General features: G+C 58.5%; 6 protein-coding genes across 6 annotated transcripts; all 6 read left to right on the forward strand.

Moving 5' to 3' along the window:
* Nucleotides 1-160: 160 nt before the first annotated feature.
* On the forward strand, nt 161-2,072 carry S100A14 (S100 calcium binding protein A14). Its single transcript, XM_074164627.1, has 3 exons — nt 161-193; nt 1,699-1,845; nt 1,953-2,072. The coding sequence occupies exons 1-3, from the start codon at nt 161-163 to the stop codon at nt 2,070-2,072; spliced, it is 300 nt and encodes a 99-aa protein (XP_074020728.1).
* A 6,451-nt stretch (nt 2,073-8,523) lies between these two features.
* S100A16 (S100 calcium binding protein A16) lies at nt 8,524-9,632 on the forward strand. Its single transcript, XM_074164597.1, has 2 exons — nt 8,524-8,679; nt 8,822-9,632. Exons 1-2 carry the CDS (start codon nt 8,524-8,526, stop codon nt 8,984-8,986), a joined length of 321 nt encoding a protein of 106 aa, XP_074020698.1. The 3' UTR covers nt 8,987-9,632.
* A 3,143-nt stretch (nt 9,633-12,775) lies between these two features.
* Nucleotides 12,776-13,748, forward strand: LOC141475879 (protein S100-A4-like). Its single transcript, XM_074164425.1, has 2 exons — nt 12,776-12,916; nt 13,584-13,748. The coding sequence occupies exons 1-2, from the start codon at nt 12,776-12,778 to the stop codon at nt 13,746-13,748; spliced, it is 306 nt and encodes a 101-aa protein (XP_074020526.1).
* Nucleotides 13,749-16,326: 2,578 nt separating this feature from the next.
* LOC141475877 (protein S100-A4-like) lies at nt 16,327-16,739 on the forward strand. The gene is made up of 2 exons (XM_074164424.1): nt 16,327-16,470; nt 16,575-16,739. Exons 1-2 carry the CDS (start codon nt 16,327-16,329, stop codon nt 16,737-16,739), a joined length of 309 nt encoding a protein of 102 aa, XP_074020525.1.
* Nucleotides 16,740-21,489: 4,750 nt separating this feature from the next.
* Nucleotides 21,490-22,075, forward strand: LOC141475843 (protein S100-A12-like). The gene is made up of 2 exons (XM_074164387.1): nt 21,490-21,642; nt 21,863-22,075. The coding sequence occupies exons 1-2, from the start codon at nt 21,490-21,492 to the stop codon at nt 22,073-22,075; spliced, it is 366 nt and encodes a 121-aa protein (XP_074020488.1).
* A 3,703-nt stretch (nt 22,076-25,778) lies between these two features.
* LOC141475844 (protein S100-A8-like) lies at nt 25,779-26,543 on the forward strand. The gene is made up of 2 exons (XM_074164388.1): nt 25,779-25,979; nt 26,379-26,543. Exons 1-2 carry the CDS (start codon nt 25,779-25,781, stop codon nt 26,541-26,543), a joined length of 366 nt encoding a protein of 121 aa, XP_074020489.1.
* Nucleotides 26,544-27,323: the final 780 nt, after the last annotated feature.

Genomic DNA, 27,323 nt, shown 5'->3' on the forward strand with positions numbered 1-27,323 from the left:
CCGAAGGAGGGGAAACTCCCCCTTTCCCCCCCGACCTCAAAGCTGAGAACTGAGCTTGGCTTTCTTCCCCCCCACCACTGCCAGCTCCCCAAGACCTCGTCGGAGAGGACACCTCTGCCACCGCTGCCACCGAGGACCTACAGACCCCGCGAGGAGCAGCATGGGCCAGTGCAACTGCCGCAAGAAGCGCAAGGTCCATGAGCGACGCCGCGGCACCGGGAGGGCTGGGACACCCCCCCCACCCAAGGCGGGGTGCGGGGCGCATGGGTGACCCCCCGCACGGTCCCCATCCCTGGGAGCAGAGCCCTGGGCACGGGGGTGACTCAGAGCCAGCCCCATCCTGGACCCTGGCTCCAGCGGAGGAGCCGGGGGGATATTTTCGGGGTTCGGCGCAGACTTGGAGCCGCTTGAAAGCTGGGGGAACCAGGCAGCCTTTCTCCAGCTCCCCTGGACTCACCTTCGGGAGCCGCCTTCGCTCCTTGCACCCTCTCCAAGGATGCCCAACGGCAGAAAGTCTCCTGTTTTCCTCGGCTTTCAAACGGGGGGTGTGTGTGTGTGTGCGCGTGTGCCCACCCCACGCCCCTTTGCACCTGCGGAGGATTCGGGGTGCTGGGGCTGAGGCTCTGAAGATCCCTGGGTTCTCCCTTAATGGGCATCGCCTGATGTGGTTTCACGGTGTTTCATGGGGAAACCGCAGATGCTGAGTGAATCACCCTCGTTTCCCTTCAAAATGCAGCTCTGGCTAATTAGCTGGGCGCGTGGGGCCGGCTGGTATCTACCCCCCCCAAACCCCACCGGGGAGGGAGAGGGGGGGTCCTGCCGCTGCCAAGCCCCATCCTGGCGGGAGCTGGAGTTGTCCCGGGCACTGACTCATGCCAAGGAGAGGAAGAACCAGTCCGGACGGCGGTGGCGGCCCCCCTGCGCTGTGGGTGTAGCGCTGGGAGACGCCGGGGTGGCTGAGCCCCGCTGGCCCCGGGCAAGGAGAAGTCCGGGAAAGCAGAGATGGGGGGGATTTGGGAGGTGACAAGGCTGTGGAGAGGGATTGTTGCATCGAGACGGAGGCGTACGGCAGGTCTAAGGGGGTGTTGAGGCTGGGCAGAGCCTCTGCGGAGGGATGCGTCATCTGGATGGTGGGTTCTGGCATCTGGATGGTGGGTTCTCACATCTGGATGGTGGGTTCTGGCATCTGGATGGTGGGTTCTCACACCTGGATGGTGGGTTCCGACATCTGGATGGTGGGATCTCGTGTCTGTATGGAGTAGTCCTGCATCTGTAGAGGGGGCTCACATCTGTAGAGGGGTCTCACATCTGTAGAGGAGGTCTCACATCTGTATGGTGGGACCTCACACCCGTAGAGGGGGTCTCACATCTGTAGGGTGAGGTCTCACATCTGTATGGTGGGACCTCACACCCGTAGAGGGGGTCTCACATCTGTAGGGTGAGGTCTCACATCTGTATGGTGGGATCTCACATCTGTATGGAGGGGGATCACGTCGATAAGGAGGGGTTGAACATCTGGAGGGGTGAACCCCTCACATCCCTGTGAAAGGGTTGAACGTCTGCAGAGACCACCAGCACATCTGCTCAGGGGGGTGTCCCATCTATTCGGGGGGTGTCCTGTCCATCTGGGGGAGCGTCCTGTCCACCCGGGGGGGGTGTCCCACCGGTCCTCACCCTCTTTTCTCCGCCCCCGTGCAGGACTGCCAGGAGCTCACCGACGTGGAGCGAGCCATCGAGACCGTCATCAACCAGTTCCACTGCTACGCGGTGAAGGGGCAGAAGGAGTACCTGACGCCTAACGAGATGCAGGAGCTGGTGGTGCAGAAGCTGCCCCACCTGGGGAAGGTGAGGGGTGGGCCGGGGCGGGGGGAGCTGGGGTGGGCAGGGGGCTGCCTGAGGGACCCCGCAGCCCCCTTACCCCCACGCTTTTTCTGCCCCCCCGCTTCTTGCAGTGCGTTGGGCCACTGGAAGAGAAGATCGAATGCATGGGCAACCCTGACGAGGCCAAGCTGGAGTTCGGAGAGTACTGGGACATGATGGGGGACGCGGCCAAGGGCTGCCGGAGGAAGTAGAGGGTGGCGGGGAACGGGAAGGCGCCCGAGGCCTCAGGCTCTGCACTGAGAAGCGCGAGAGGCTGCTGGTCCCGGTGGGATGTGCCTGGGAAAACGCAGCGTCGCTCCCGCTGGGGCTCGTCTCCTCCCCGTGTCCCCGGCCGGGGCGCAGGGATACCCCTCCCCGGTTCCATCCCTGCTCTCTCCCACCTCTCCATCCCACCAGGAAACCTCCCTTCCCATCCCCAGCTCCGGCCCGTGCTGCGGCGGGAGGGAGGTGGCAAGGGGGGTTCCCAGCCCCGGCTCTGGAGCTGCCTTTCTCCGTCCTTTGCTCCAGAGCCTCTACCCCCGGGGTTGTCCCACCTCCGGTCCCCAAAACCCCTCCGGTTGCAGGTCCCCCAGCCCTGGAGCATTGCAGCCAGAGGGATTCGGTTCCTTTTCCCCAAAAGCCCTTGGGTGTGCGGACTTGTCCCCCCCATCCCTGTGCCCTGCCACCCGATGGGAGCCCCTTTGTCACAGCCCTGCCTCGTGCTTCCAGCACCTTCGGGGGCTCCAGGGCCACCACCGACGTCCCCCTGCGTGGCCAGGGTGTATTCCCTGCGCTTCCCCTGGTTCAGGGACCGCGGTGCCCTGCACCTGCCCAGGTTTTGGGGTGCTGTGCTGGGGTGTGCCCGCCCGCACGGTGCTCCCCCACTTGCCCCTGGCCAGGGATGCTGGCCCCCGGCTGGCGGCTGGGCTCGGGGCTTGGACGGTGGCGGGTTGTAATCGGCTTGTGTCACTTGCAACTGTTTTTGTATAAATTAATAAAGGAAAACACTGGAAAAAAAAAAAAACAAACCACCAAAACCCAGCCGGGATGAGGGTCACCTCGTTTGTCCTTTGTGGGAGAGGGAAAGGAGGGGACAGGGAGGGACAGGGCTGTGGCCATCGGGGCTCTGAACATCACTGGCCGCTGGGTTGCATGGTCCCAGTGCAGGGCATGAGGGTGCAAGGGATGAGATGGGCGTGCAAGGGGAGCTGTAAGTGTGCAAGGGATGCTGCAAGCGTGCAAGGGATACTGGAAGTGTGCAAGGGATGCTGCAGGCATCTAAGGGATGTTGCAGATGTGCAAGGGGTGCTGCAGATGTGCAAGGGATGTTGCGGGTGTGCAAGGGATGCTGGAAGCGTGCAAGGGATGCTGTGGGCATGTAAGGGATGCTGGAAGCGTGCAAGGGATGCTGCAGACGTGCAAGGGATGCTGCCGGCATGCCCTGGGTGTGTGTGAGCACTGTGGGTGTGCGCGGTGCTGCGATGTCCATGGTGTCGTGGGGGAGTGTGTGTCACCATGGGGGTGTGTGTGGGCACCGAGGCTGTGCACGGGGTGCATATGGTCAATTCCCGGGGTGGCTTGTGCCCGGTGGTCCCCAACAGAGATCCTACAAGCCATGTCTCTGGACCAGGCACCCCGAGGGCTTTGGGTGTGTGGCTCCGTGCTGGGCTGGAGGGAGCCCGGAGTGGACCCCGAAATCCCGGGCTCAGAAAGACCCAAGATCCGTGAGGGCATCAGGAAGATCCCACCCATGCCAGGAGAGCGTGGGATTTCTGTGTAATTACGGCCAAATTAGGAAACAGTAAATGCCACAAAACAGTGGCTCACTGGGATGGGACAATTAGCTCAGGCACCGAGCGCATGGAGAGTGAAGAAATGGCCTTGAGAGGGTGCAGGGCACTCACTGAGCCCCATTATCCCAACTTTCCTTTGGCATTCCCGCTGAGCTCCGTGTCCCGGAGGAACCTGTGGATGGGGGGACCCCAGAAAGGGAGAGGGTGCGGGCACCTCAGCAGCACCCACAGAATCACAGAATCCCATGGGGTTGGAGGTGACCTCTGGAGATCATCTAGTCCAACCACCTCACCTCGCGAGGAAAATGAAATAAAATAGATGAACAAACCAAACCAAAACCAAACCAACCCAAAGCCCAGAGAAATGTGATGAAACCGGGGCAGGGTGGCAAGTCCTCCCGGGCCGGCGGCTGGCGCGGCAGCACCGACACCGCGGCTCGGCCACAGGCCACCCTCTGTCTCCTCTCACCTTGGGGTGGATTTCACAACGAGAATGACTATTTATTGTTCCTGCCTTGGAAATAAATACATGGAAATTAAGCAGAAAGGTGTGGTGTGCATTTAATTAGAGACAGGAAATGTGTCAAATGGTTAGGGTGATGGCGGGGGGTGGGAAGAAGGAAAAGGGGAGTTGGGGCTCCCGGATCCTCTTCACAGCACCAGGTTGGGAATGTGCCGTGGGAGTGGGGACTCCTGGGTCCTATTTCTGGTTTGGTGACCGGCTCCCTGGCGTGACAGTGCGCTGTCGGGAAGACGGCAATTCCATCCAGGTGAGCCACCCCTCGATAAGTATCTGTTGTATCTGGAAAGTCCTTGGAGGTGGCAGGAACAGCTCAGCCCGTGCCGGGGCGATGAGTGCCCCTCGGTGAGGCAGCGCCCACCGTGGTGGGCACCACCGCTGGTGGAAACGCTGAAATACAGATTTACCCATGAAAAAGTGGCCACTTTGTGCAGGAGCAGTGGCTCCAGGGTGCCCATCACTGTGGTCACGAAAGACCCCCCAATGCCAGGGCTCAGCATCCCCCCCCTCTACAAGGGGGTCCCACAGGGCAGAGCTTGTCCATGAGAAGCCAAAACGCTCCCGGATCCTTCAGACCTGGAGTCGGTGGGGACTAAGGGAGAGAGACCAACCCCATCGGGGCGATCAAAATGGCTGGGAACTGTCTTGTGATGGGTTTGGATGGTACGTGGCTGCTCCGAGCGCACGCACACGCCCTGGATGCCTTGTAAAAATAAGGGCCTGGATGTGGTTGTGACATCTGCCAGGCAGAGGAGAGTAATGAAAGCCCATGATTCAGAGGTGAGCTGTTTGCCTGCAGGGTCGGGGAGGGATTCCCACCCTCCCTGGGATGTTGCATCAACGACACCGGAGCATCTGTCGGCCGAGAGCGGGTTTGCTTCCTCCCAACCGAGATTAGGAAGAAGCCAGTGGAGAGAGCTGGGATGACACACGTCGGAGGTTTTTTTTTTTTCCAGGATGGGAGTTCCAAAGGTCCTCTGAGCAGGTGGCTCCTGCCTCTAATCTATCGCCTCCTACTTTGAATCCTTAAACATGAAGCTCCCAATAATGCCCCTATCTAATCTTGGCATCATATCGCTGCGCCACTGCTCTCGTAGACGTGCAGGGGTACAATTTGCTGGGAAAATTAATTACGGATGTGACTTTACAGGCGCAGCTACCAGCTGAGAAGAGCTTTATCTGTCCCAGTGCATCTAGAGACAGCACAGAGCTGGATACTGCCCTGCTTGGAGCCGGTGCTTGTGCTTCCAGGGCCCCAGAGACCCACCCTGACTCCTTTCACCCTTGAAAACAAGTGGTTTTGGTTCAAACAAAGGATGCTCCCCTCCCAATAAATGATGCCAGGCACACTGGAGCTGAGTGGCCTCGCCAGCATGGGGTGGTTTGGGGCAGGATGGGTGGTGGGGACACTCTGGTGGGTGGTGGGGATGCTCAGTGGGATGGAGGAGCCAGGTTTTCGGCTGGTAGATGGCGCTGGGTTTGCAAAACCCTGGGAGCAGGCTGGAGCTGTGCTGTGCCTGGAAAATCACCCCTTCCCACCACCCGTTCCAGACGGTGGGGTCTTCTGGGGATGGTCCCCAACCACCGGCCATCACCCCTTGGCCATGGTCACACACAGAGCAGCCCCCGGGAGGGAGACGGAGCCCGCCGTTGGGGTGTCGCAATCGCAGGGAGCCATTTCCCAGGTGAGCCCCAGCCTGGGAACGCCCTGGGAACGTCAGGGAGGGGCGGGATCCTCTTTAAAAGCCTGGCTGGGCCCCTTGGTATGGGTGCAAGGTGAGGAGACAGCGGGCGTAATTGGCTCCCTACTGCCTGCGCTGCCAAATCGGCCACAGACGGACACGGCGGGACCCCCCCAGACGGAGCCAGGTGAGGCTCCGAGCTGGGGACAGATGGACATGGTGGCGCCCTTGGGGTGAATATTCAACCGGGAGCAGTCCTGGGACGTGCCGCCGCAGGTTGGGTGGTGGAAACCCCCCTCAAGCCCGTCGGCAGCACCGCGCGCGCGGGGCCAAGGTGGAGAGGACCCATCGGATGTGGGGGGAACCCTGGGGGGAGCCAGGATGGGGGGCTGGTAGTCCGGCACAGGGCTTGGTGGCATCCATCCACCTCCGCTCCATCCATCGACCGAGAGCCCGGCACATGGGGTTGCCAGTGGGGTCTGGACCCTGGAAAAGGGGCATTTCCCCCCTGTTTTGCCTGTGGTGATGCCAGGGCTGTGCCCGGCTGAGGATCCCGGGTCGGGGAACCGCATGCAAGGAAGAAGATGGAGAGGTGAAAGAAGAGGGGGGACCGCAGCGGCGGAAGGGGAGCAGCCAGCGAGCCCCGTCCTGCCCATCCTGGCGCCCAGCCGTGCCGGTGTCCAAGCGTCCCACCATGGTGGCGATGCCCCCATGCCCCAGGACAGCCCCGGGGGGGGATGTGTGACTTGGCGGGGCTGGGGCGCAGGTGATGGTGGGGCTGTGTGGGCTGTGCTGCCGTGGAGGGGCTGGTGCCATGAGTCAGCGGGGAGGCAGCAGCCATGATGCCCCGAGGATGGGCTGGATGCTGGTGGCGGGGGACCGGAGACACTGGGGTGGGGTCTGCAGGTAGGCACCCCAGTTGAGTGCAGGAGGTGGGTGCTTTTGCACCCTTTTTATTGGTAATTAATGGCCCAGGATGAGGAAGGGCTGGAGTTGGAGGTTTCCAGTGAGTGGCTCTCGCGGGGCCATGCTGGGACCCCCTGCCATCACTGGGACTGTCCGAAAGCCCCCCTGGTGACCAGTATCCTGTAAAGTGGGGACAGTCCCTGGTCCTGGGATGGGGTGGCACAGCGAAGGCTCCTGTGAGGACAAGGACAGCTCGGGAGGGCACCTGGCTGTGCCAAAGTACGCAGGGACGAGCCCGACAATGTGGGGGAGCCCGGGGCTGAACCTCGTGTCTCTTGTCACCACCCTGATGCGCCGCCGTCCTCGGCCTGGGGCTGAAATGGGGAGGATCAGTGCAAAGAGAGAGGGGACCTGAGCCAAGTCTGGGGCACCCGGGCAGGTCCTGCCTGCCCCCAGGGAGCCGCCGGGCTGCAGACACCCTCCTGGATGATGTCCCCAAAAGGGGGACACTGGGCCACTCCTCTGGGCTCCACACATGACACCCCATCGGCTGAGAGAGTTGGGGGGGGTTCAACCTGGAGAAGAGAAGGCTCCGGGGAGACCTTAGAGCCCCTTCCAGTCCCTCAAGGGGCTCCAGGAAAGCTGGGGGGGGGGCTCTTGATGAGGGAGGGGAGCGATGGGACGAGGGGGAAGGGTTTTAAGCTGAAAAAGGAGAGATTTAGGTTAGATATTGGGAAGAAGTTCTTTATTTTGAGGGTGGTGAGAGCCTGGCCCAGGTTGCCTAGAGAAGCTGTGGCTGCCCCATCCCTGGAGGGGTTCAAGGCCAGGTTGGACGGGGCTTGGAGCAACCTGGGGGTTGGTCTAGATGATTGTTACGGTCCCATCCAAACCAAACCATTCCATGGTTCTATGATTCTATGTTTCTTCTAAGACCCGTGCGGCCACCGCTGCTGTGACAGTCGGCGTTGCACCCCGGGCTGGTGTAAATCAGGACGGCTCCACGACGGGGAGCAATGCGCCCCAGCTTGCCTTGACGGGGCAGGAAAGAGCCAAGGCCGGACAAGGTGACGCAGTTTCCGTCCCTGCCTGCCCTGCATCCTGCCCGGGATGCGGCCGCCGGACCCCGTGACAGGGACCATCCTGTTGGGTCCATCGTTAGGAAGAAGCTTCCTGGCTTTGGGGCAGCCTCGGGACGGCGGAGAGAGGAAAGGGGACCCCAGACACTGAGCAGGCAGGCAGGTTTGGACCCCAGGGAGTGGGGGACACTGGCGCTGGGCTCACGGGGGGGCTCGGGCAGGTCCAGACCTGCCCTATTGGGGTGTTCCCGGAGCCATGAAGCAAGAGGAGGGTTGGCTTGTAATTCCTGCCCTCGTCCCGCCGCAGCTCCCAGCCCCATTCCTCCCTAATGAGCCCTGGGAACCGTCGGCCGCAGCCCCGACGCTGTGGAGCCCCGCGGCCCCGGCGCCATAATTGCCGCCCCGTCCCACGCGCGGGGGCGGCCGCCCCGGGGGGGCAGGTGGGGCGGGATTTTTGGGGTGATCCTGGATGAACACCCATGTGGGGAGACCGGCACCCCCTTTTGCCTTACCATGAAGGCTGCTTTGAGCCTGCCCAGGGGCTCACGGTGACCCCAGAGTGGAAACCCCCATGAGCGATGGCACAGGGATGGCGCATCGCCTGCCCTGCCACCCTGTGACCTCCAGCGTGGACACATGGAGGGTCCCATGGCCCCCACGACTGACCCTCATCCCTGCAGGTAGCTATGGCAGAATGCACGGAGCTGGAATGGGCCGTCCAGGTGCTGGTGAACAACTTCGACAAGTACTCGAGCCGCCGCTGCTGCTGCAAAAAGCCCCGGCGCATCAGCAAGAAGGATTTCCGCAAGATGCTGAGCTGTGAGCTCAACCACATGCTGACGGTGAGGCCGGGGACGCACCCGGGGGGGGGGTCAGAGGACCAGCTCCTTCACAGGGTGTCCCCCCCTTCACCCCGTTTTCCCCACCGCCCTGGTGTGAGCGGCTCCTCTCTCTCTCTCTCTCTCTCTCCCCCCCCCTCCCCAGGACACCGGGAACCGTCGAGCGGCCGACAAGCTCATCTGCGACCTGGATGAGAACAAAGACGGGCGCATCAGCTTCGAGGAGTACTGGACCTTGATAGGCGGCATCGCCAGCCCCATCGCCCAAATCATCCGCCAGCAGGAGCTGAGCGTCAAGCACACCAAGTAGCTGGCAGCATCGGACCCCTCCCTGGGATCAGTCGTGTCCCCCCCTCCCCGGGCTTAAATCCCCCTGCCCTGGGCTCAGTCCCTGCTTCTCCATGGCTCCCCGCTTCTTGCCTCTCCTGCTGCTGAGCCCCAAATTGCCCCGGGGCACCCCGGTCTCCCACGGCTTTGCCGACCGAGCCATGCCAGGGTGCGATCGGGGCGGGAAGACCCCGTGGGTGGGAGCTGGGGGGGGGTGGGAAGCCATTACAGCCTCGGCGGGGGGGGCTCCTCCTTGCCCCATGCCGTGCCACCCCTGCCCTCATCCTCTTCCACAAGCCCTGTCCTTGCCAGGCAAGAAGCAAAGGGAGAGGTTTCCCCTCAGCTAGGACATGAATTCTGTCTGTTCTCAGACCTCTGGGGCACGGCCCCGCCGGCAGATACTCCGTCACGACCGGGACCCCCTCTCCCCTTGGAGCTTCCCCTCAAAATCAGGGATCTTTTTGGGAAAAGGCTGCCTTTCCCCCCCCTGCCCAAGTTGGTGAAGGGTCTTTCCCTGCCTGCGCTGCCCGGTGCTCTGGTCCCTGGGGCTCGGGGAGCATCGTGGTCCCGGCTGGGCAAACACCCCCGTGGTTATTTATTGCAGCAATAAAGTTTGGAGGAGCAGCGGGTGACGCTGAGGCTCTGCCTTCCCTGGGGGGGCTTCCCCCACAGCACCGAGAGGATGGGGGGGGGGGGGGTCTGCACTGTCCCCCCATCACCCACGGCTGGTGGAAACACCCAGCGATGGGCTCCCTGGGGCTGATGGAGCCACCACGAGGTGTCAGCAGACACCGTGGCCTCCCGGCACCCCACCGGCCCTGCAGCACCCCAAGCTGCTGCCTGGGGCACAGGGGTGCGGTGGCTACTGCTGCCACATGTCCCGGGGGGACCTTCTCCACGTCCCCCACCCCCAAGCAGCCTGGGACCACAGCCCCCCAGCCTTACACCGCAAGGACGTGGCCACCCCAACCCCGGTGTGTCTTGGGGGACCCCCATTCCCATATCTCGGCGCATTGCACTCCCCCCCACAACCCAGGATGGGGATGGGGGACAAGTTCCGTGGTCCCGTGTGTCACCCCGGGGCTGTCACCCCTCGGTGGGGACCGTGCCACCATCCAGCTGTGACGCCCACGGTGCTGGCCCGCAGCCCGAGCCAGCAGCCCCGGTGAATGCCGGGGATTTTCCACTGGGAGGGGACTGGATTTTCCATGAGGTGGCCCCCCCCGTGACCCCCACTCCCACGGCAGGATGGGGGGGTGATGTCAGCACCTTGGAGCCGGGACCCCCCCCATCCCCTTCCAGCCAGCCCCTCTTTGCAGATCCCACCATTCCCCTCCCTGAGGCAGGAGCATCACTGAGTCTTGCCCGCCCCCCCTGCCCAAGAAGCCCACCTCCCCCTGCCCTGTGGGACTGGGGGGGGGGGGGGAGTGTCCAGAAAAACTGGGGGTGCCCCCCGTGGGAGGCGTTTGCAGCCGGGCAGGGCTGCGGCTGAGTCACGGTGGAGGAATCCCTCTGGGGGGAGGGCAGGGCCCGTGACTCACCCCCCTGTTTATGGGGCTAGGCTGGGCGCAGCACCCGGCAGCTCACACGGGATCCCAGCGATCCGGAGGGATCCAGAATAGACTCTTGGGGAGCAGGGGTGTGTGTCTCTCCGGAAGGGACCCTCAGGGCGAGGGGCAAACAGCCCCCAGCATCTCATTTCTAGATGCAGATCAGCTGCAGTGCGGGGAAAAAAATGCAGAATATCCCATCCCTGGAGGGGTTCACCCCAGGTTGGATGGGGCTTGGAGCAACTGGTTTGGTGGGAGTTGTCCCTGCTCAGGGCAGGGGCAGGGAATGAGGTGGTCTTTAAGGTTCCTTCCCACCCAAATCATTCCATGATTCTATGATCCCCCACCTTGCACCCGTTTCCCCCCCAGGACCTGGGCATCTGAGCAGCCACAGCCCCCGTGCCCGTGAAATAATATGAAATAATCACATTATTTCCCACCTAGGAGCTGCTGGGAGCAAACTGAGGTGCATGGGGAACCTGGGGGGTGGGCACAGGAGGGGCTCCTGCATCAGTGTTCAGGGGTCTGGTATGTCGGAGGGAGCGTTGCAGGGGTATCGGCGTGGGCAGGGGGGTGGTTTCTGTGCCCCTGCTCCTCCTGGAGATCCCCGGGGCACTTTGTACTGTACCATAGGGCAGATGGGGAGGGGGACGGCGTGGGAAGGGGGCTGCCAGGCTCCAGTTTAGGGAGCTCAGACCCACGCTCTGGTCCTCATGTCCCCGGTGGGATCAGCTCTGGGCACCCAGCTCACCCAGCCCTGGTGCTGCACCAGCCTCCAGGTCCCACGTGGCACAAGATTTGCTAGATTTCAGAAAAATGCCCCAAATACATTGCCCCATGGTCCTCTCCAGCCACTACGTCTCTGGGACAAGGAAGACGTTTCCTATGCAGCCACCAGAGATGGAAAGGTTGGTTGTCTTCAAAGGTTGGCTGTCTTCGAGATGCTCGAGGTCAGGACACCCGAGTTTTCACCAGATGAGGATTTACCCTGGCTCCCTCCTCCAAACCCAACCAGGCTCTCGTGGGTGGGTGGCAACTGGGGGTTTTCAGGGAAAAGCCATGTGTCCTACCCAAGGAGCAGCCCCCTGCCAGGATGGCCACCATCCTGGAGGAAGCCTTGACCTCCTGCATTACCACCTTCCACGAGTGCTTCATGGGGGTGAGCGTGAGGACACCTGGGACCGAGCCCCACCAGCATCCTCACCTCTCTCCCCACCACTGGGGCAGAAGTGGGGTTCAGGAAAGGGCTCGTTCCTCCCAGATGGGTCCCCCCCTCTGCCAAAACCACCCATTGCAGTTGATGCCTACCTGTGCTGTGGTTGGTGAACACCATTCTTATCCCCTGCTGGTGGGAACAATTGGATGAGTGCACCTTCTGGGTGCTGACGAAGGACCTGGAGGACAAGGACAACATGATGGACTCCAAGGAGTCTCACGCGGTCCTCCTGGGCTGCCTCAGAATGTTCTGTAGCGACTTCTGTGCCAAGGCTCATGGCCCTGCCAGCCAGAATCAAGCCCTACCCCATAGCTTGAATAAAAGCCCAAATAAAACTGCTGTCACCTCCCCAGTCCCACCACGGAGCCTGTTCCTTTGCACTGGGGCCACTGGGATGGGAGAACTTGGGACCGTTTGCCTTGGGGGTCCCCAGGCCACCCAGAAAGCTGGTGGTGTAGGGGACAGTACAGTGATGACTTAGGGGGGGGACGTGGGCTAGTGACCATCTTTCCACAGGGAGCCCCAAGGGATGCCCCGGTCCTTCCCAGTCCCTGCACCAGTCCCTTGGCTGGTCCTTGGGTCCCCAGACTCCCCAGTAGGGGCTGGCAGCTCCTCCCAGTAGCACCCAAACCCACTTACCCCCTGCTAATGGGATCACACAGCTCGTTAGGCAAAAATGAGGCGCGGGCGAAACCGCCTGCTGTAGAGCTGCTGGGAAAGCCTGGGGGCGAGGGGGCTACCCAGGGTTGGGCTATAAATGCCCATCGTGCACTGGCCACAGCACCCTGGCTCCTGGCTCCTGCCTGATCTGCACCCACCCCGGTGAGTCCCTGCTCCCCGTCCTCCTGCGTCCCTTATCGTGCAGCTTCTCCCCCCAGCTGCTGCCCCCTCTACGTGGACCAATTTGGGCAGGGTGGTGGGAGATGGACCCCCCAGTTGCCACCCCCAAGCCTGCCCTGACTCCATCCTCGGGTGCTCTACCCTCCAGGAGCTGGAGAAGGTGGCCATGGCGTATCCCCTGGAGCAGGCGCTGGCTGTGATGGTCACCACCTTCCACAAGTACTCGGGGAAGGAAGGGGACAAGTACAAGCTCAGCAAGGCAGAGCTCAAGGACCTGCTCAACAAGGAGCTGCCCATCTTCGGGAGCGTAAGTGGCCACGGGGACACATCCCTCGGAGGTCCCCTGGCACGGGTGGGAGACGCTGTGGTGGCAGGAGTCAACCAGCCTGGGGTTTTTCTGGTGCAAACCAGGGTGAGATGGGGTGGTCTCTGAATTTCCCCAAAGCATGGACAATTTGGGACATGCTGAGACCTCTAGGGCAGGCCATGGGGAGAAGGAGGGACAGGAGGGACAAGGCCAGGAGGACCTGAGCTGGAGCGTGCTCACAGCAAAAGGCAACTTGACTTTCTTACACCCACAGAAATATTTTGATTGGCGAAGAAAATGGTGTTTCCATTTCATTTAAAAAAAAAAAAAAAAAAACAACTACTTTTTTTTAACCTCCACTTCCCTCTTCTGGCTTGTGGTTTAAACTGGGAGGAGACATATTTTTTTTCTTTTTAGCCCAACTTCCTCGTGACCGAGAGGCATATCTGCCGTAGCCGTGCCAGCACGCCCCAGGTCACGCCAAAGCCACCTGCATTTCTAAAGGCCACCTCCTTCCAAATGGCAAAGACAAAATCCCCCTTCTTTTTTGCAGGGGGAAGGAAGCCCAGGCTTTTTCCATCCTTCCACGCCATGGGGCTGGATGGAGAAACCCCTCCGTGCACCCCAGAACCACTTACCCCCTCCCCTTGCTCTCCTCCTGTCACAGAAGCAAATGGACGAGGTGGAGTTCAAGAGGCTCATGAACGACCTGGACCACAACAAGGACAGCGAGGTGGACTTCAAGGAGTACGCCTGCTTCCTGGCCTGCATCACCATGGGCTTCAACGAGTTCTTCAAGGACGGCCCTGCCAAGCAGCCCCGCAAGAAGTGAACCCCCCCTTTTCATCCCCCTCCCGTTGCCCATGGTATCGCCGCGGGGCTTTCAATAAAAGCTTTGCCAAAGCCTGGGTGTGCATCGGCAGGTTTTTGTGTGCCGTAGGAGTCACGGGCAGCCGGGGTGACTCATGCCTTCCTCCTCCAGCTCCGTGGGATTTTCCACACTGCGACTCGGCCCCGGGAGGCATTTTTAAAATTTATATATATATTTTTTTTTTCTTCAGAAAAGCCCAAGCAAAACAGCTCAGGGCCACCTCCAAGCAACAAACTTGGACACCACCACCACCGTCCCCCCCCTCCCCCCAGCCTCCCAACTGTCCTTGCTGGCTTGGGAAGGGCTTCAGCGCATATTTGGCTCAAAAATACACCAGATTCTCTGAGCCCAGCTCAGCTCATAGATTGGCACAAGCTGCCCTGGGCAACGCATTGGGTTTGGGGAGAGAAAGCTGGTCCAGAGGAACCGGACAGTCAGATGCAAGTCCAGGCAAAGCACAAAAGCCAGAGTGTGTCCCCAGTTTCCCCAGAGAAGAACCATTTCTGGAGAAGACCCTTAGCCCCCTTGGGATGTGGGCAAGGCCATGGTGGGGGAGACCTCACTGGAGAAGGTCAACCTGAGCCCCCCCAGGTTTACGCGGAGCCTTGGGGCTGCAGAAAAGTGGCTTTTTCCTGGGTGCATCAGCCTGTGATGCCGGCTGGGAAGCACTGGGATCACCCCCCCCTCCACCTCCCCATGGCCACCGCAGCTCCTGGCAGGTCTGGGCTGGTTCGAAGAAGGTGCTGCTCTCGAGAGCAGCTGCTCTCCAGCTTTTCCCAGCAGCCACAAAACCCTGGAGAAACCACCCCAGATCCAAAAAAGCCCTGACAAAGCCTCTGCGTCATCGCATGGCGGAGCAGATCCCTGGCAGAGCCACTCCCCAAGCCCTCCTGGAGCCCCCCAGGTCCTCACCAAGCCCCTAAGTCCTTCCAGTATCTCCTCAGCAGTTCCAAACTTTGCTCCCCCCCTTCCCAGAGTCTTTATAAAGAGGCCCCAGGAGCTTCTGCCCCCTCCCAGTAATTTACACCAGTTTCCGCTTGTTAACGGGGAGATGAGGTTTAGGCTTGGGAGGAGTTTGGGGCCAAAATGGTCCTTAAAGAAACCCCCGACTTGGGGAGATGCTATTTCACATCCCACTGGGGCATCAGAGCAACCTGGAGATGACAGAGGGGCTTCATCCCCTGTTTTTTGTCCCCGCAGTGGCAGTTGCCTTTGTCCCAGGGGGGCTCAGCCGGGCTTGGGGACACTGGGGGACACTCGGGGTGTTTGTCAGCTCTTACACCACGGTGGGGGGGTTGCAAATTGCTGGCTCCTGGCTTTCCCCCGCAGCTCCTGGACACGTGCCCGGGACACGCAGACACCAAAATAGTGCTCCGTTACACAACGGGGCATTGTGACGCGCTGCCCTCGCAGTTAGGAAACAGAAATCGCTTGGAGTCGAGTTAAAAAGAGGAAAAAAAAAACCAAAAAACAACCCTTTTCCAAAGTTCAGCACAACAACAAAACCCTGGACAAACCCTGCTTTAGTTTGTGTGGCTTCAGCCATCCCTGGGGATGCTGCCAAAACCGTCTTGGCATCGCTCGCCCTCGCTTCACCCCCTTATCCTTAGGGATTCTCCTCCACCAGGGGCTCCCCGTCCAGCCCTCGGGGACATTTTTCCCTCTTTCTAACCCAACCCAGCCCCCTTGGCAGTGCGGGAGGTGGAGAGTTTGGGGGGGCCGGGGCTGCTCCCTGGGTTTCCTCTCTTCCTTTGCCAGCCAATGTCGGGACAGGCGCTGGATCCGCGTCGGTGCCTTCCCACACGGGCAGGGAGGGAGGTGGCCCAGGCGGGGCTATAAATGCCTGGGCTTGACTCCGACTCGCCTCCTGCCCTGCCTGTCCTCCGCTGCTTTGGTTCAGCTCTCGGTGAGTTATGTTTTTTTTCCCTACGAAGCTCCCTTCCCCCTCACCCTGCTCTCCAGATGCTCTCCAGATGTTGCCCTTGGCGCAGCTGTCCTCTCCCGCAGTGGGGTCCCCCCCACAGAGGGTTATTCCCCTGGGGCTCAGCATAGAATCATAGAATTATAGAACCATGGAATGGTTTGGGTTGGAAGCGACCTTAAAGATCATCTCATTCCACCTCCCCTGACCTGGGCAGGGACACCTCCCACGAGACCAGGATACCCAGCATGAGGGTCCTGGTGGAGCAAGCTGGGCTCGAAGGCTGCATTTCATTTTGGGAGGTGCTGGAAAAGAGTGTGTGCCCTTTCCCTGCCCAATTCCGGCAGGAGGGGGCTGCTGCCTCCCCCCCATGTTCTCCCTTCCATCACGGGGGGTTGCTCAGCACCAGTATTAGATGACAATACTCAGCCTGGCTCCTTGTGGGAGGGTGAAATTAGGGAAAAAAATGGTGGTGCATTCCAGTGCGTGGCCGGGAGTGGGGCAGCCTGCTTGGTCTGGGGGGCTGGGGGAGACCGTCAGCCCCCTGGCGTGGGGGTATCTGGGGATGCCGGACTCTGTTCTCACCCCCTTGTGCCTCCAGGCTTGTTGGCATCCCCCATGGCGTGTCCCCTGGAGCAGGCACTGGCCGTGATGGTCGCCACCTTCCACAAGTACTCGGGCAAGGAGGGGGACAAGTACAAGCTCAGCAAGCAGGAGCTCAAGGACCTGCTCATGAAGGAGCTGCCCAGCTTCAGCGTAAGTGTGGGGCAGGAGGTGCCACGTCCCACGGGCGACGCTGGGACCGGGGGATGCGGCCCTTGATGCAAAACTCCCATTTTAACCCCCAAAATCTTGCCCCCGGGCAGAGTCAAAGCAGTGAGGCCAGCTTACAGCAGCTCATGTCCCACCTGGACAGCAACAGCGACAACGAGGTGGATTTCCAAGAGTACGTGACCTTCCTGGCCTGCATGGCCATGATGTGCAATGAATTCTTCCAGGACTACCCCGACAAGATGCCCCGTAGGAAGTGAGCAGGGGCCGCCGGCCCCGGGCTGCGTCACGGTCCCCACCACCCTCCCACCGCCTTCATGATGCTCTTCCAATAAAGGTTATTTTAAAGAAAGTCTTCCTCCTGCTTTGCGACGGGGGTGTTTCTTGCCCCGGAGATGGGGTGGGGAAAGATCCCCTTCTCCCTTCCGTGTTCCCGTTGCTGGGACGGGATAACAAGCTAGAGCAAGGGGTGCTTCCGAGCTGGAATTTGCTGTGTCGCAGCACCGTCAGCCCTCGTAAAACGCCCACAGGGCTGATCTGGTCCCCGCCGGCCACGTTAGCCATGAGTCAGCGGCCGGCGGCACCCTGCCCCACAGCCCCGAGAAGCCATCCAGGGCAAGGCAGGAGCTTTCGCAGGCATTAATGCCTCCAGCCAGCGCCGTGATAACAATAAACAACTCTTTTTTTAACCGTAATTATTAAGCTGACGTGGGGTCAGCATCTGCCCCCCCCCAACCTGCGGGTAGGACCACCCGCGTTGGGAAGTCACCCAGGACCCTTGTCCCTTCCCCACCCTGAGCAAATCCTGGGGTTTCTGTTGCGTTCCTGCTCGGGGTGGGGTTATGGCATGCGGAGGAGTGACGTTCCCCCCCCCTGTACCCAGCCAGCCCCCCCTCAGGCCGCCGCCGTGGGAGGACTCAGCCCAGGGCTATAAATCCGAGGAGCCGCATAGCCAGAGCCCTCCCTTCCCTGCACTGGAGCCTGTCCCCCACTCTCCCTTCCCACCCCCCCCAACATCTGGGGCCAACCTGGGCTTCTTTGCCGGGCTCCAGATGTGCAGCATCCCTGTTCCAGATGTGGATGTCCTTTCCTCCCCCCCTCACCCTGCTGGGGGCTGGACCTTCCTCAGTCGTCACGGGGCTGATCCCAGAGGCACTGGCGAGTGGAGATGCCACGAAGGCTTCCCTTTGTCCCCCCCCCACAGGATCTCCCCTCTGATAGCCCTGGGGCACCAGCGAGCAGAGATGCCGTGAAGACTTCCTTTTGTCTCCCCCCAGCAAGGATGTCCCCTCCGCCAGCCCTGGGGCTGTGTGTGGATGTGGCTGGGTGCCACCATGAGTCACCCTGCAGTCACCAGCCCCAGCAGATGCGACACCCTGGGGTTTGACATGGTGTTGCGGATGCTCAGGGCCCCCCCGCCCCCGGCTTGGGGCCAGACCCTGGGGGCTGCACTGAACTGGGTCTGGAGGGGTTTTGACCCCCTCCTGCCCTTCTGGCACCAGGGCAAGCTGAAGGGTTGCCGAGCATCCCCCAGGTTGGAGGGGGAGTGATGTCCTGGGTGGTCCCCACCCCCCACCCCAAGGCTGGACCAGCTCCTGGCCACCCTCTGGGCTCCCCGCCCCCAGCTCCCCCTCCTCCAGGACTGCACCTGGACCATAACCAAGATGAGGAAGTGAATTTCTAGGAGGATGGCCCCTTTCTGGGGATCCTGGCCATGATGTACAGCCATGCACTGAAGGAATGCAAAATTCCTGAGCCAGCCGGGGGGGTTCCCAGGGGCCTTTTGGGGTCCTTTTGTAAGGACCTTTCATAAAGTTTTTTGTGTTTTCCTACTGTAAAGTTTTGTTGCTGTGTGTCTGGCTGTTTTTGAACCTTAAATAAATTAAAACCTTGTGAATGGCACTGGTTTTTCTCTTGTTGGGGGTGGGAGGGAGGGCCTCGGGGAGGGGCTGCACCTGGTGCTCCTGTCCCCCAGATGGATCCTGGTGGGTGCTGATGATGCTCTGCCCATCCTCCTGCTGGGGGTCCCATCCAGGCCCTGCACCCTCGGCTTTGCAAGGGCTGGTTTGCCAGGAGCTGGGGGTTGAAGCTCATCCCCCTGCTCCCCCAAACAGAGGGCATAGGGCTTGCTCCACGAACCCCAGCTTCTTGTGAGATCCAATGCTCACTTGAGCATCGATATTAGGAAAAAAAATTGAAAAAAAAAAAAAATCCATCCCTACAGGCTCAGTGGAACACTTGAGAGGGCAACTGCGCCGCACTTGCACCCCAGTGGGAGGTGAAAGGGACCCCCCTACAAGCCTTTGGCCCTTTTTGTGCCCGATCTGTGAATATTTGAAGCTGGCGTGATGCTGCTCACAGGCATCCCAGCCCTACTGCATCTGTCCACACCCCATCACTGCCTGGCCCTCGGGGCTGTACCGGCTCCATCCCTGCGGCACCAACACTCCCAGCCCCACGGCTATGGAGCAGATCCCAACACCCCCTGGTGGCACTTGCACCAGAGCGTGGGTTGCCACGGCATGGGCCCCGGGGCAGGGCATGTGCCCGGAGCTGCCAGTGCCTGGTTTCCGTGGCAGGTTGGGCAGCAAATGGTAGCATGAGGACCCATGGCACATGCCTGTCCCTTCTTGCCTGCCCCACGGCACATGCGTGTCTCCTCCCACCTCCACACACATGGCACATGACTTCACACCTCCCCACACGTGTCCTGCCACGTCTCACCCACACCGCACCAGTGTCCCATTGCTCAGCCTGAGGAGGATGCACCCATCCTCCTCTGTATTCGGTTTACGTGGCAAGGTTTTGCTAGTGGGTAGCTACGGGGGTGGCTTCTGTGAGAAGCTGCCTGAAGCTTCCCCCATGTCTGTCAGAGTCCATGCCAGTTGGGCTCCTAAATGGACCCTCCACTGGCCAAGGCTGACCCTATCAGTGACGGTGGTAGTGTCTTTGTTATAACGTATTTAAGAAGGGGAAAAAAAAACGCTTGCACAACTGCAGATGAAGAGAGGAGGGAGAATATGTGACACCAGGTCAGTGAAAAAGGAGGGGAGGAGGTTCTTCAGATGCCAGAGCAGAGATTCCCCTCTAGTACATGATGAGACAGGTTTGTTCCCTGAAGCCCATGGGGGTCCATGGAGGTCCATGGAGCAGCAGAGATGCTCCTGCAGCCCATGGAGGTCCAAGGTGGGGCAGAGATCCCCCTGCAGCCCATGGAAGTCCATGGTAGAGCAGGAGGATGCCTGAAGGAGGTTGTGACCCCATGGGAAGCCCATGTTGGAGCAGGCTCCTCGCAGGACCTGTGGCCCTGTGGAGAGAGGAGCCCACGCTGGAGCAGAAGAGTGTGAGGATTCCTCTCATGAGGAGGAAGGAGTGACAGAGACAATGTGTGATGAACCAACCACAACCCCCATTCTCCGTCTCCCTGCATCACTTGGAGGTAGAAAAATTGGGAGTGAAGTTGAGCCTGGGAAGAAAGGAGTGGTGGAGGAAGTTGTTTATAAGATTGGGTTTTATTTCTGATTATCCTAATCTGATTTGATTGGCAATAAATGAAACTAATTTCCCCAAGGTGAGTGTTTTGCCCATGATGGTAATTGCTGAGTGACCTCCCTGTCCATATCTTGACCCATGAACCTTTTGTTATGTTTTCTGTCCCCTGTCCAGCTGAGGAGGGGAGTGACAGAGCTGCTTTGGTGGGCACCAGGCACCCAGCCAGGGTCAACCCACCACACCCTCCCTCACACAACCTGTCCCTTTGTTTCACTCTTTTGCAATTTAGGCTTTTTCTGGCACTGGTTCCTCATGCTCCTGGATTAGGAGGCTGATGGGAAGATGTTTCATCACCGCTGTCCTTCCCGTCTCCTAAAAGACAGAATGGCTACCATGGGCTTTTTGCTTTGCTGGTCCCACCAAGCATGGACTTGGGCTGAAGAGGTTGGGCATCCTGGGCCACAAGCTCCTCACCAGCCTCCCCCACAAGACCGTCTTTCCCCCTGGGCACAGGGAGTTTAGCAGCCCGTGCCAGGCACTGGGAACACCATGAGGTGTCCCGTAAGTGGCAGCGTCCCCACAACTCCAGGAATAGGCAGCGATTGCCAATAGCATCCGTCATCATCAAGCAGCAGTTACGGCTGTCGGGAAATGCCACCTCCTCAGACTGGTGGGCAGGTTTCCGTCATGTTGACATGCCCCAATTTGTAGTGTCTGTCTTGGCTCCCTGCTAAGAAATGATTCAGGAGGAAGGCTGCTCAAGATTTTGGAGAGGTGGCTTTGGGGTGGGATGCGTTGGCTGTCCCCCAGCACCCATGCAGGGTGTTGGGCGCAGACCCCACACCTCCAGCCAAATTCAACAGTGTCGGGGCAGATGAACCATGTCCCCCATGGGGAGAAACCAGCATCATCCCACTGGAGACCCTCACCCAGCACTTTTCATGTCATCTGAGAAAATTCCTCCTCCATCATCTCAGCAAAGACCCCCAAACTCTGCAGGAATGTCCTGGTTTCTGGGAAAGCCCCTGCACCGTCACCGACCCACAGTGCTGGCTCCCTGAAAACGTCCCTTTCGGTGTTTTCGTGTTTTGCCCTGACGAGTTTGGTGCGTCCCCTCCCTTGTTAACAGTGGGAGCAGCCAGTTCCTGGAGTCAGGCAAGAAATCGCCACCTGGGCGTGCTGCGAAGCCTTGCACAATTTCTGGGGTCATTGCCCCGAAGGAAATTTGAGGGTGTCACTAAATCATAGCTCAGGGAGAGTATAAAAGAGACCTTACCTCCACGGCGCAGTCACTGCTCCTGCCCTTTCCTCTCCTCCCGTGTGCCGTCTTCTGCAGAAGTCAGCCCCAGCACTGCTCGTAGGTAAGTAGGTCCTTGCCCAAATGGTGGCTTCAGGCTTTGCGCTGCTGGAGGTGCCACTGGGGTGAGCCTGACCCTGCCAGGCAACCTCATGGAGGAGAGGGGAGTCCTCCTGCACCGACGGGGTTTAATGTTTTGCTGTATGTCCCTCCCCAGCAAGATGAAAACCGACCTGGAGCTTGCCTTGGAGTGTGCCATCGACATCTACCACCAGTATGCTGTGAAGCGCCCCATTGATGACTACCTGAGCAAGGACGAGTTCTCGGAGCTGCTGAAGGAGAACGCCAAGCCCTTCCTCCACAACACCATCCCGGTAAGAGCCAAGCGTGGCCCAGCTCTCCTAACACCGGTGAGAGCTCGCAGGAGTGGTGGCCTCCTTGGGGCATGGGGGTGGCCGAGAGCCTCCCAAAGGGGAGGGAGGGGTTTTCTAGGGTTTTTATGAATCCACACAGCTCCTTGCTCGGTGAGACTCATGCCATAGTGGTGGGCTGGCTTCTTCAGGTTGACTCTTTTCCATGTTTGTCCTGCTGCAGCCTAATACGTCTGTTGACAACTACATAGAAAAGCTCTTCGAGAAAGCTGACCGCAACCGGGACGGTCGCCTGAAGTTCACCGAGTTCCTGACCACGCTGAATCTTGTAGTCATTGATGCCCATAATAGATCCCACCAGAGCCACAAGAACCATCCAAATGATGGTCATGGCCATGACCACAGCCATGACCACGGCCATGGTCCCAGCAAGTGAAGTGGTTCCCAGGGTGACTGTGCCCATGGGATTGTGCTCTTCCAGCAGCATCATCCCTTCCCTTTGTCCTCAAGCACAGACAAACCTGTAACCAAAGCTTTGTCACCTGCTTCTGTCTACGCCAATGAAATAAAATTTATTTCTTCAAGCAGCAAATGCATCTGTATTATGTGTCCTGCTGTCTCCAGGGAGGATGCAATGTTCACCCAGCCCATGGCTGGGGGGGTTTAAATGCAGATTGAACGGGAGAAGCAACGGGAAAGGGAAGGTGGGATGGAGGGACCCTGTTCCCTGCAGAGCTGGGACAATCCAGCGCTGCTGGGTCCCCTCAGGCTGGTGGGATCCCTGTCCTGAAGCATGTCAGACCCCGACACACTCCCACTGCCTTCCCAAGGCTCAACGGGTTCCTTCCTGTTATGGTTTGAGGAACCCACACCAATTTATTGTCATTTAGACAATTCTCTCACTCAATGACCCTTTTCCACCCAGGAAGGGGAATTGGGAAAAAACAAGGAAACCCAAGGGTTGAAATATAAACTGATTTAATAAAATAAGACTAAATAACTAACATTAATAATACTAAAGAACTAGTATTGATCCCGATACCAATGTAAAATACACAAGGATTATCCCCAGCCCTTTCCACCCCAGGAATCCATTGCACTCCCAGCAGGGACAGCAAACGTGGGACCCTGAGAGCACTGTGGCTTCGGGAGGAAGGGAAGGGCTCAGGGCTCCAGCACTGGGGAAAGGAGTTCTCAGAGAGAGAACTCCTCAGCAAACTTTCTAATTTTTATTGAATGTGACTTTCACGGTATGAAAACCCTGTTGACCCCTTGAGGCAAGTGCCTGGGTCTTGCTCCTCCTTGTCCCTGCACCTGGGGAACTCAAAAACACTGAGACCTTGAAACTTGCCCCCCAGAGCTGGCTGTAAAGTAAATATTTTCACAAATTCAGACACTGGAGTCTTCTAAAAGTGCACTTTTCCCAAGCATTAGAAGAGAAATTAGTCCTGTGTCACTCAGACCAGGGTGCCTGCATGGTGTGATGGACACCAACACCCTTCTCGTCAGATGACGGTGGGGTACATAGCCCCCCATCACGCTGGGGAGGTTCCTGGGTAGGGGCAGCCAGTGGCTACACAAGAGTGTCCTCAGCCCTGGTTGTCCCGGCCCCTCTTTGCACCAGCTCCAGGACATGGCAGACGTGAAGCCGGGGAGCTGGTCCACAGGTGGCTGCAAAGACCCAGCTCTGGAGGTGGGGGTGCAGCATCCTGGGGGCATGCACAATCCTTTTACAACCCACAAAGCAACCAACGCTTGTCTTGCAAGCCCCAACACAGCCAATAACGAGGCAGAGGGGCTCTAGAGAGCTGGTGTTATCTCTGCACAATGAGGTTGGATGTTTATCACCATAGGGCAACAGCCCCCCAGGTCACAGCACATTTACAAGCCACTTTGGGCTCTTGGGGAAGGAGATACATGGGCAAAAAAGAGCTCCTGTGACTGTGCACAGAGTGGGAAACCCTCAGGCTCAGGAAGCTCTGGCATTTCCAACATCAGCTGAAACCAGAAGCCTGTCCAACATGAAACCTGGCCACACAAGAAAGCATGGGGCTGCTGTGGGGTTATTCACACTCAGTGACACAGGTGACAGCTCTCTGGCTCCACAAATTGTCATCAGGGTGCAGCCCTTGGCCCCCAGAGGCAGATGTTATTCAGAGTCTGCCAGGGCACTGGGCGTCACTTGGTCTTCGCTCCCTTCCCAGGGCTGGGCATCATGAGTTACGCGTCTCCCACAAGTTTTGGGGAACACAGGTGGGGAAAAAACGGGAATTCGGAGCCCCCAGGTCTGTCTGCATGGGGACTACACAAATGCACAGGGCAAACCCCAGCCTTGGCGGATGCTTTGTGAGACCAGCTGGGGAATGAGGATGCAATTTTGGATTCTTGACAGTCCCTAATGAGCGGAGCAGAAAAACAAAACAAAAAAAAGAAGCAACGAAGTGAGTCAGGGATACCAGAATAAAACTCATGCAACAGTTCTTGATACTGCCCCTGGGACACGTAAGAGGCATCCTCAAACAGGAATGGTTACCCTTTTGTTTTTCTGTTCTTACCCTCTTCCTGGAACCCATTGTCTTATTTTTGTATCTTTTTAAGTCTCTTCATTCTTCTGGTACCTGTTCTGCTAACGCAAGATGGGTGACACAGAGGTGACTGTTGCAAAACACTTGCTAGTTAGTGCTCCAGCCAGTAGAGACCATGACCTCTGATTTTCTTCTTGTTTTATGGCCAGTTTCCTCCACAAAGTTTCTGGAACAAGATGAAAGGTCTGGTACAAGTGATGCGAAAGCAGAAAGTAACGAAAAATACTCTGGAAAGCAATTTATTAAGAGGGAGATGCTGCCTTCACCTTTGCGAGTGTTCAACCAGTTGCAGAAAACAGAGAGATGACATCAAAAACAACCAAGGGACAAACATCTCTCAGCCCATCTTTCTTTACACCAGCATGAGAGGGCTCAAAATTTTCAGCATGTTCCAAAACTGGCAAAGTTTTGGCAAGTTCTGCCAAGATGGACTTGCCCTTCATGCCCACGTTGAAGTGTGATGGTACATCCAGTGTTTTTCCCCATTCTTTGCCCAGCAAAAGGCACCTCAGCCCCAGTGGGAGGTGACGGTGGGGTGGAAGGACAACATTTCCAAAGCCCGGTGGGTGCAACCAGGAACTATGTGCAGAAGTATGAGCCGGGGAGGGGTTCAGGAGTTCCCACCTCGCAATTTCCAGATACTGGAAATGCTAACTCAAGCTGTTGCTTGCAGCAGGTGTGTCACCACCTCTGATGAAAGAGGACCTCAGACATGTATAAAAGGTCTGTCCGGGCTCTCAGATCACTGCAACAGACCCATCCTCTGCAAACCCTTCTTGGAGACCAGGGTAAGTAACACTGCAAAGGTCCTTGCAGGAAATAAGATGAGGGACGAAGATGACCCTGTTTTACTCCAGGGTGATGCTTTCTGCTCAGGGCAGGGTGGGAGGCTGGTTTTGGCTACAACAAGACAAGTATAAATTAATGGCCTTTCTGAGCCATCTTTAGTGGAGGTGTCACTGCTTCCACTGGCAGGGAGAGTGCCCTTTGGGGGTGTCACCTGCACGGTGGCACTCAGCAGGGTCTTGGTACTCAGTGTCTGCAGCGAAAAGGGTCTGTAGTCCAAAAAGGGGAGGGAGATTCATAGCGAGAGGAGGAGGTGATCAGGCAGAAGCTGCGATAGACCCCAGACCTGGACTGTGCTCCCTGCCTTAAAGTCGTCCTTGCTGCTGGTGGGCACGGTACAGGTATGTGACACCAGCCTGATGGGTTTAATTTGCCTGACAAATGCCTCCAGGTCAGTAAAAACAAGCTGCTTCTTGGACAAAGCTAAAATTGGAGGTTGGTTGGGCAATGCCATAAAACGGCAATATTCCTAAAACAACTCATTACCTGCTCAGCGCCAAGGAGCCGCCAACCACCCCTGGGCACGCCAGGCACTGGTGGCTTGCTCAGCGCCAACAAGACAAGGCTCCTGGTGCAGATCTACTGCTAGGTGGAGGTGCAGCCCAACCTGGGGGCCAAGAGCGTGGCGTGGGGTACCTGTTTTTTGATGCATCTTATGGCTTTGAGGTTTCTCCCCACAGTTTCTGCAGGTACCTCAAGAGCTCAGCCATGTCCGCAGGCACCCAGGCCGTAGCCGCCCATCATGAGACTCCAAAGTTCCCTGGAAACTGCACGCTGGAGATGTCCCTGAAAACCATCGTGGATGTCTACCACCGTTACAGCATCCGGGAGGGCGAGGTCGACCTCCTCAGCTTCAACGACTTCAAGACACTGCTGACCGAGCAGGCACCGACCTTCCTCCAAGCTTGCGTGAGTGCCACAGGAGCTGTGTTTTGCTCCCTGAAGGGATGCTCTCCTCAGGGAGTTGTGGGGGGGATGAGGCTGAGGTAGCCTCCAGGGAGGCTCCTGGGGGAATGGGGCACAGTCCCCACCAAGGGCTGCGGTCCATGGGGTGGATTTCTGTGATCAGACACCAAATGCTGTGGGACTGTCCCTCCTGCCACTGCAGGGGTATGGAACAGCCAAAGGGGTTGGGACAGGAACCTGTCTGTCTAGGGCTTCAGTTAGAGGCTAACAGCAAAGTGGGAGAGGGTCACAATGATCCTGCAGCTTCCAAACTCTTCCCAGGGCACGCAGAAATAAAGCTGGTGTGGTTTCCACCAGTGGGTGTGCAGCCATACCAACACATGTCCTGTACCCCAATTGCAGGACAGGAACCGTCGCGACTACCTGAAGCAGCTCTTCAAAGAGACCGACCTGAATAAGGACAAAGAGCTGACCTTTGAGGAGTTCACCATCGTCTTGGCCAAGATGACCGATGACGCCCATCGCATCACCCACAAGGATGACCGCTGCACCCCAGACAAGGACTGAGCCCCAGCGCACCGCACGACCCATGAAAAAAACTCAGAGGGGGTTGCTTATAGGCATTGGGCTCTGGCTGCTTTCTGTCTGCTCAGCTCACTCGTGCTTGTGAGACAATAAAGCATGGCTTGAACTTCTCCCAGTCCTTCCTATCTCATCACTGCTTTTTGTGTCCATCTCCCAGGTGGGGAGGGCTTGCACCAGCAGCCGCGAATGCGTGGTCCTGCTGGGGTTGTGGAATAAAGGTTTCCATAAGTGAGGCACCCCAAAAACTCATTAAGGGAGGGGTTTATGATCAAGATGTGATGAGAGGGCAAGAGCTGTATTGCTCATTGTCTTGTCCAAGTCGAGAGGGCTGAACTGACGGGCAAGGAGGGTATTAGTGGCCAGAAGACCAGCACAAGGCACTGCCTGAGCTCTGCAAGGGTTTTAACCATCACCTGCAACATATTCTGGTGATATTAGCATTTTTTCTCCTGCAGAGGAAATTTTCTGCCTAGACTGGGAAGAGCAGAGCCAGCCTAGCTCAGGGAAGCACCTCCTGTTTTGCCCATCCTCATCCAGCTTTTTCCCCACCCCTGGCCATGCCAAGTGCGTCCTCTGAATACAGAGCCACCCACGAGCAGAAAAAAACCCAAAACATTAATACCCATGACAACTGCAGTTCACAGCAGAACACAGCCTTTAACACAAGAGCAAGCCAGGGTGCTCCCAGGAAAAAAATACAGACAGAAGTTACTCTCTGTATATATAGATCCTAGTCTGTGGGAAAACCTGAGATTTAAAATT

The sequence above is a fragment of the Numenius arquata genome, chromosome 27 (genome assembly GCF_964106895.1).
Source record: "Numenius arquata chromosome 27, bNumArq3.hap1.1, whole genome shotgun sequence".
NCBI classification, from domain to species: Eukaryota; Metazoa; Chordata; class Aves; order Charadriiformes; family Scolopacidae; genus Numenius; species Numenius arquata.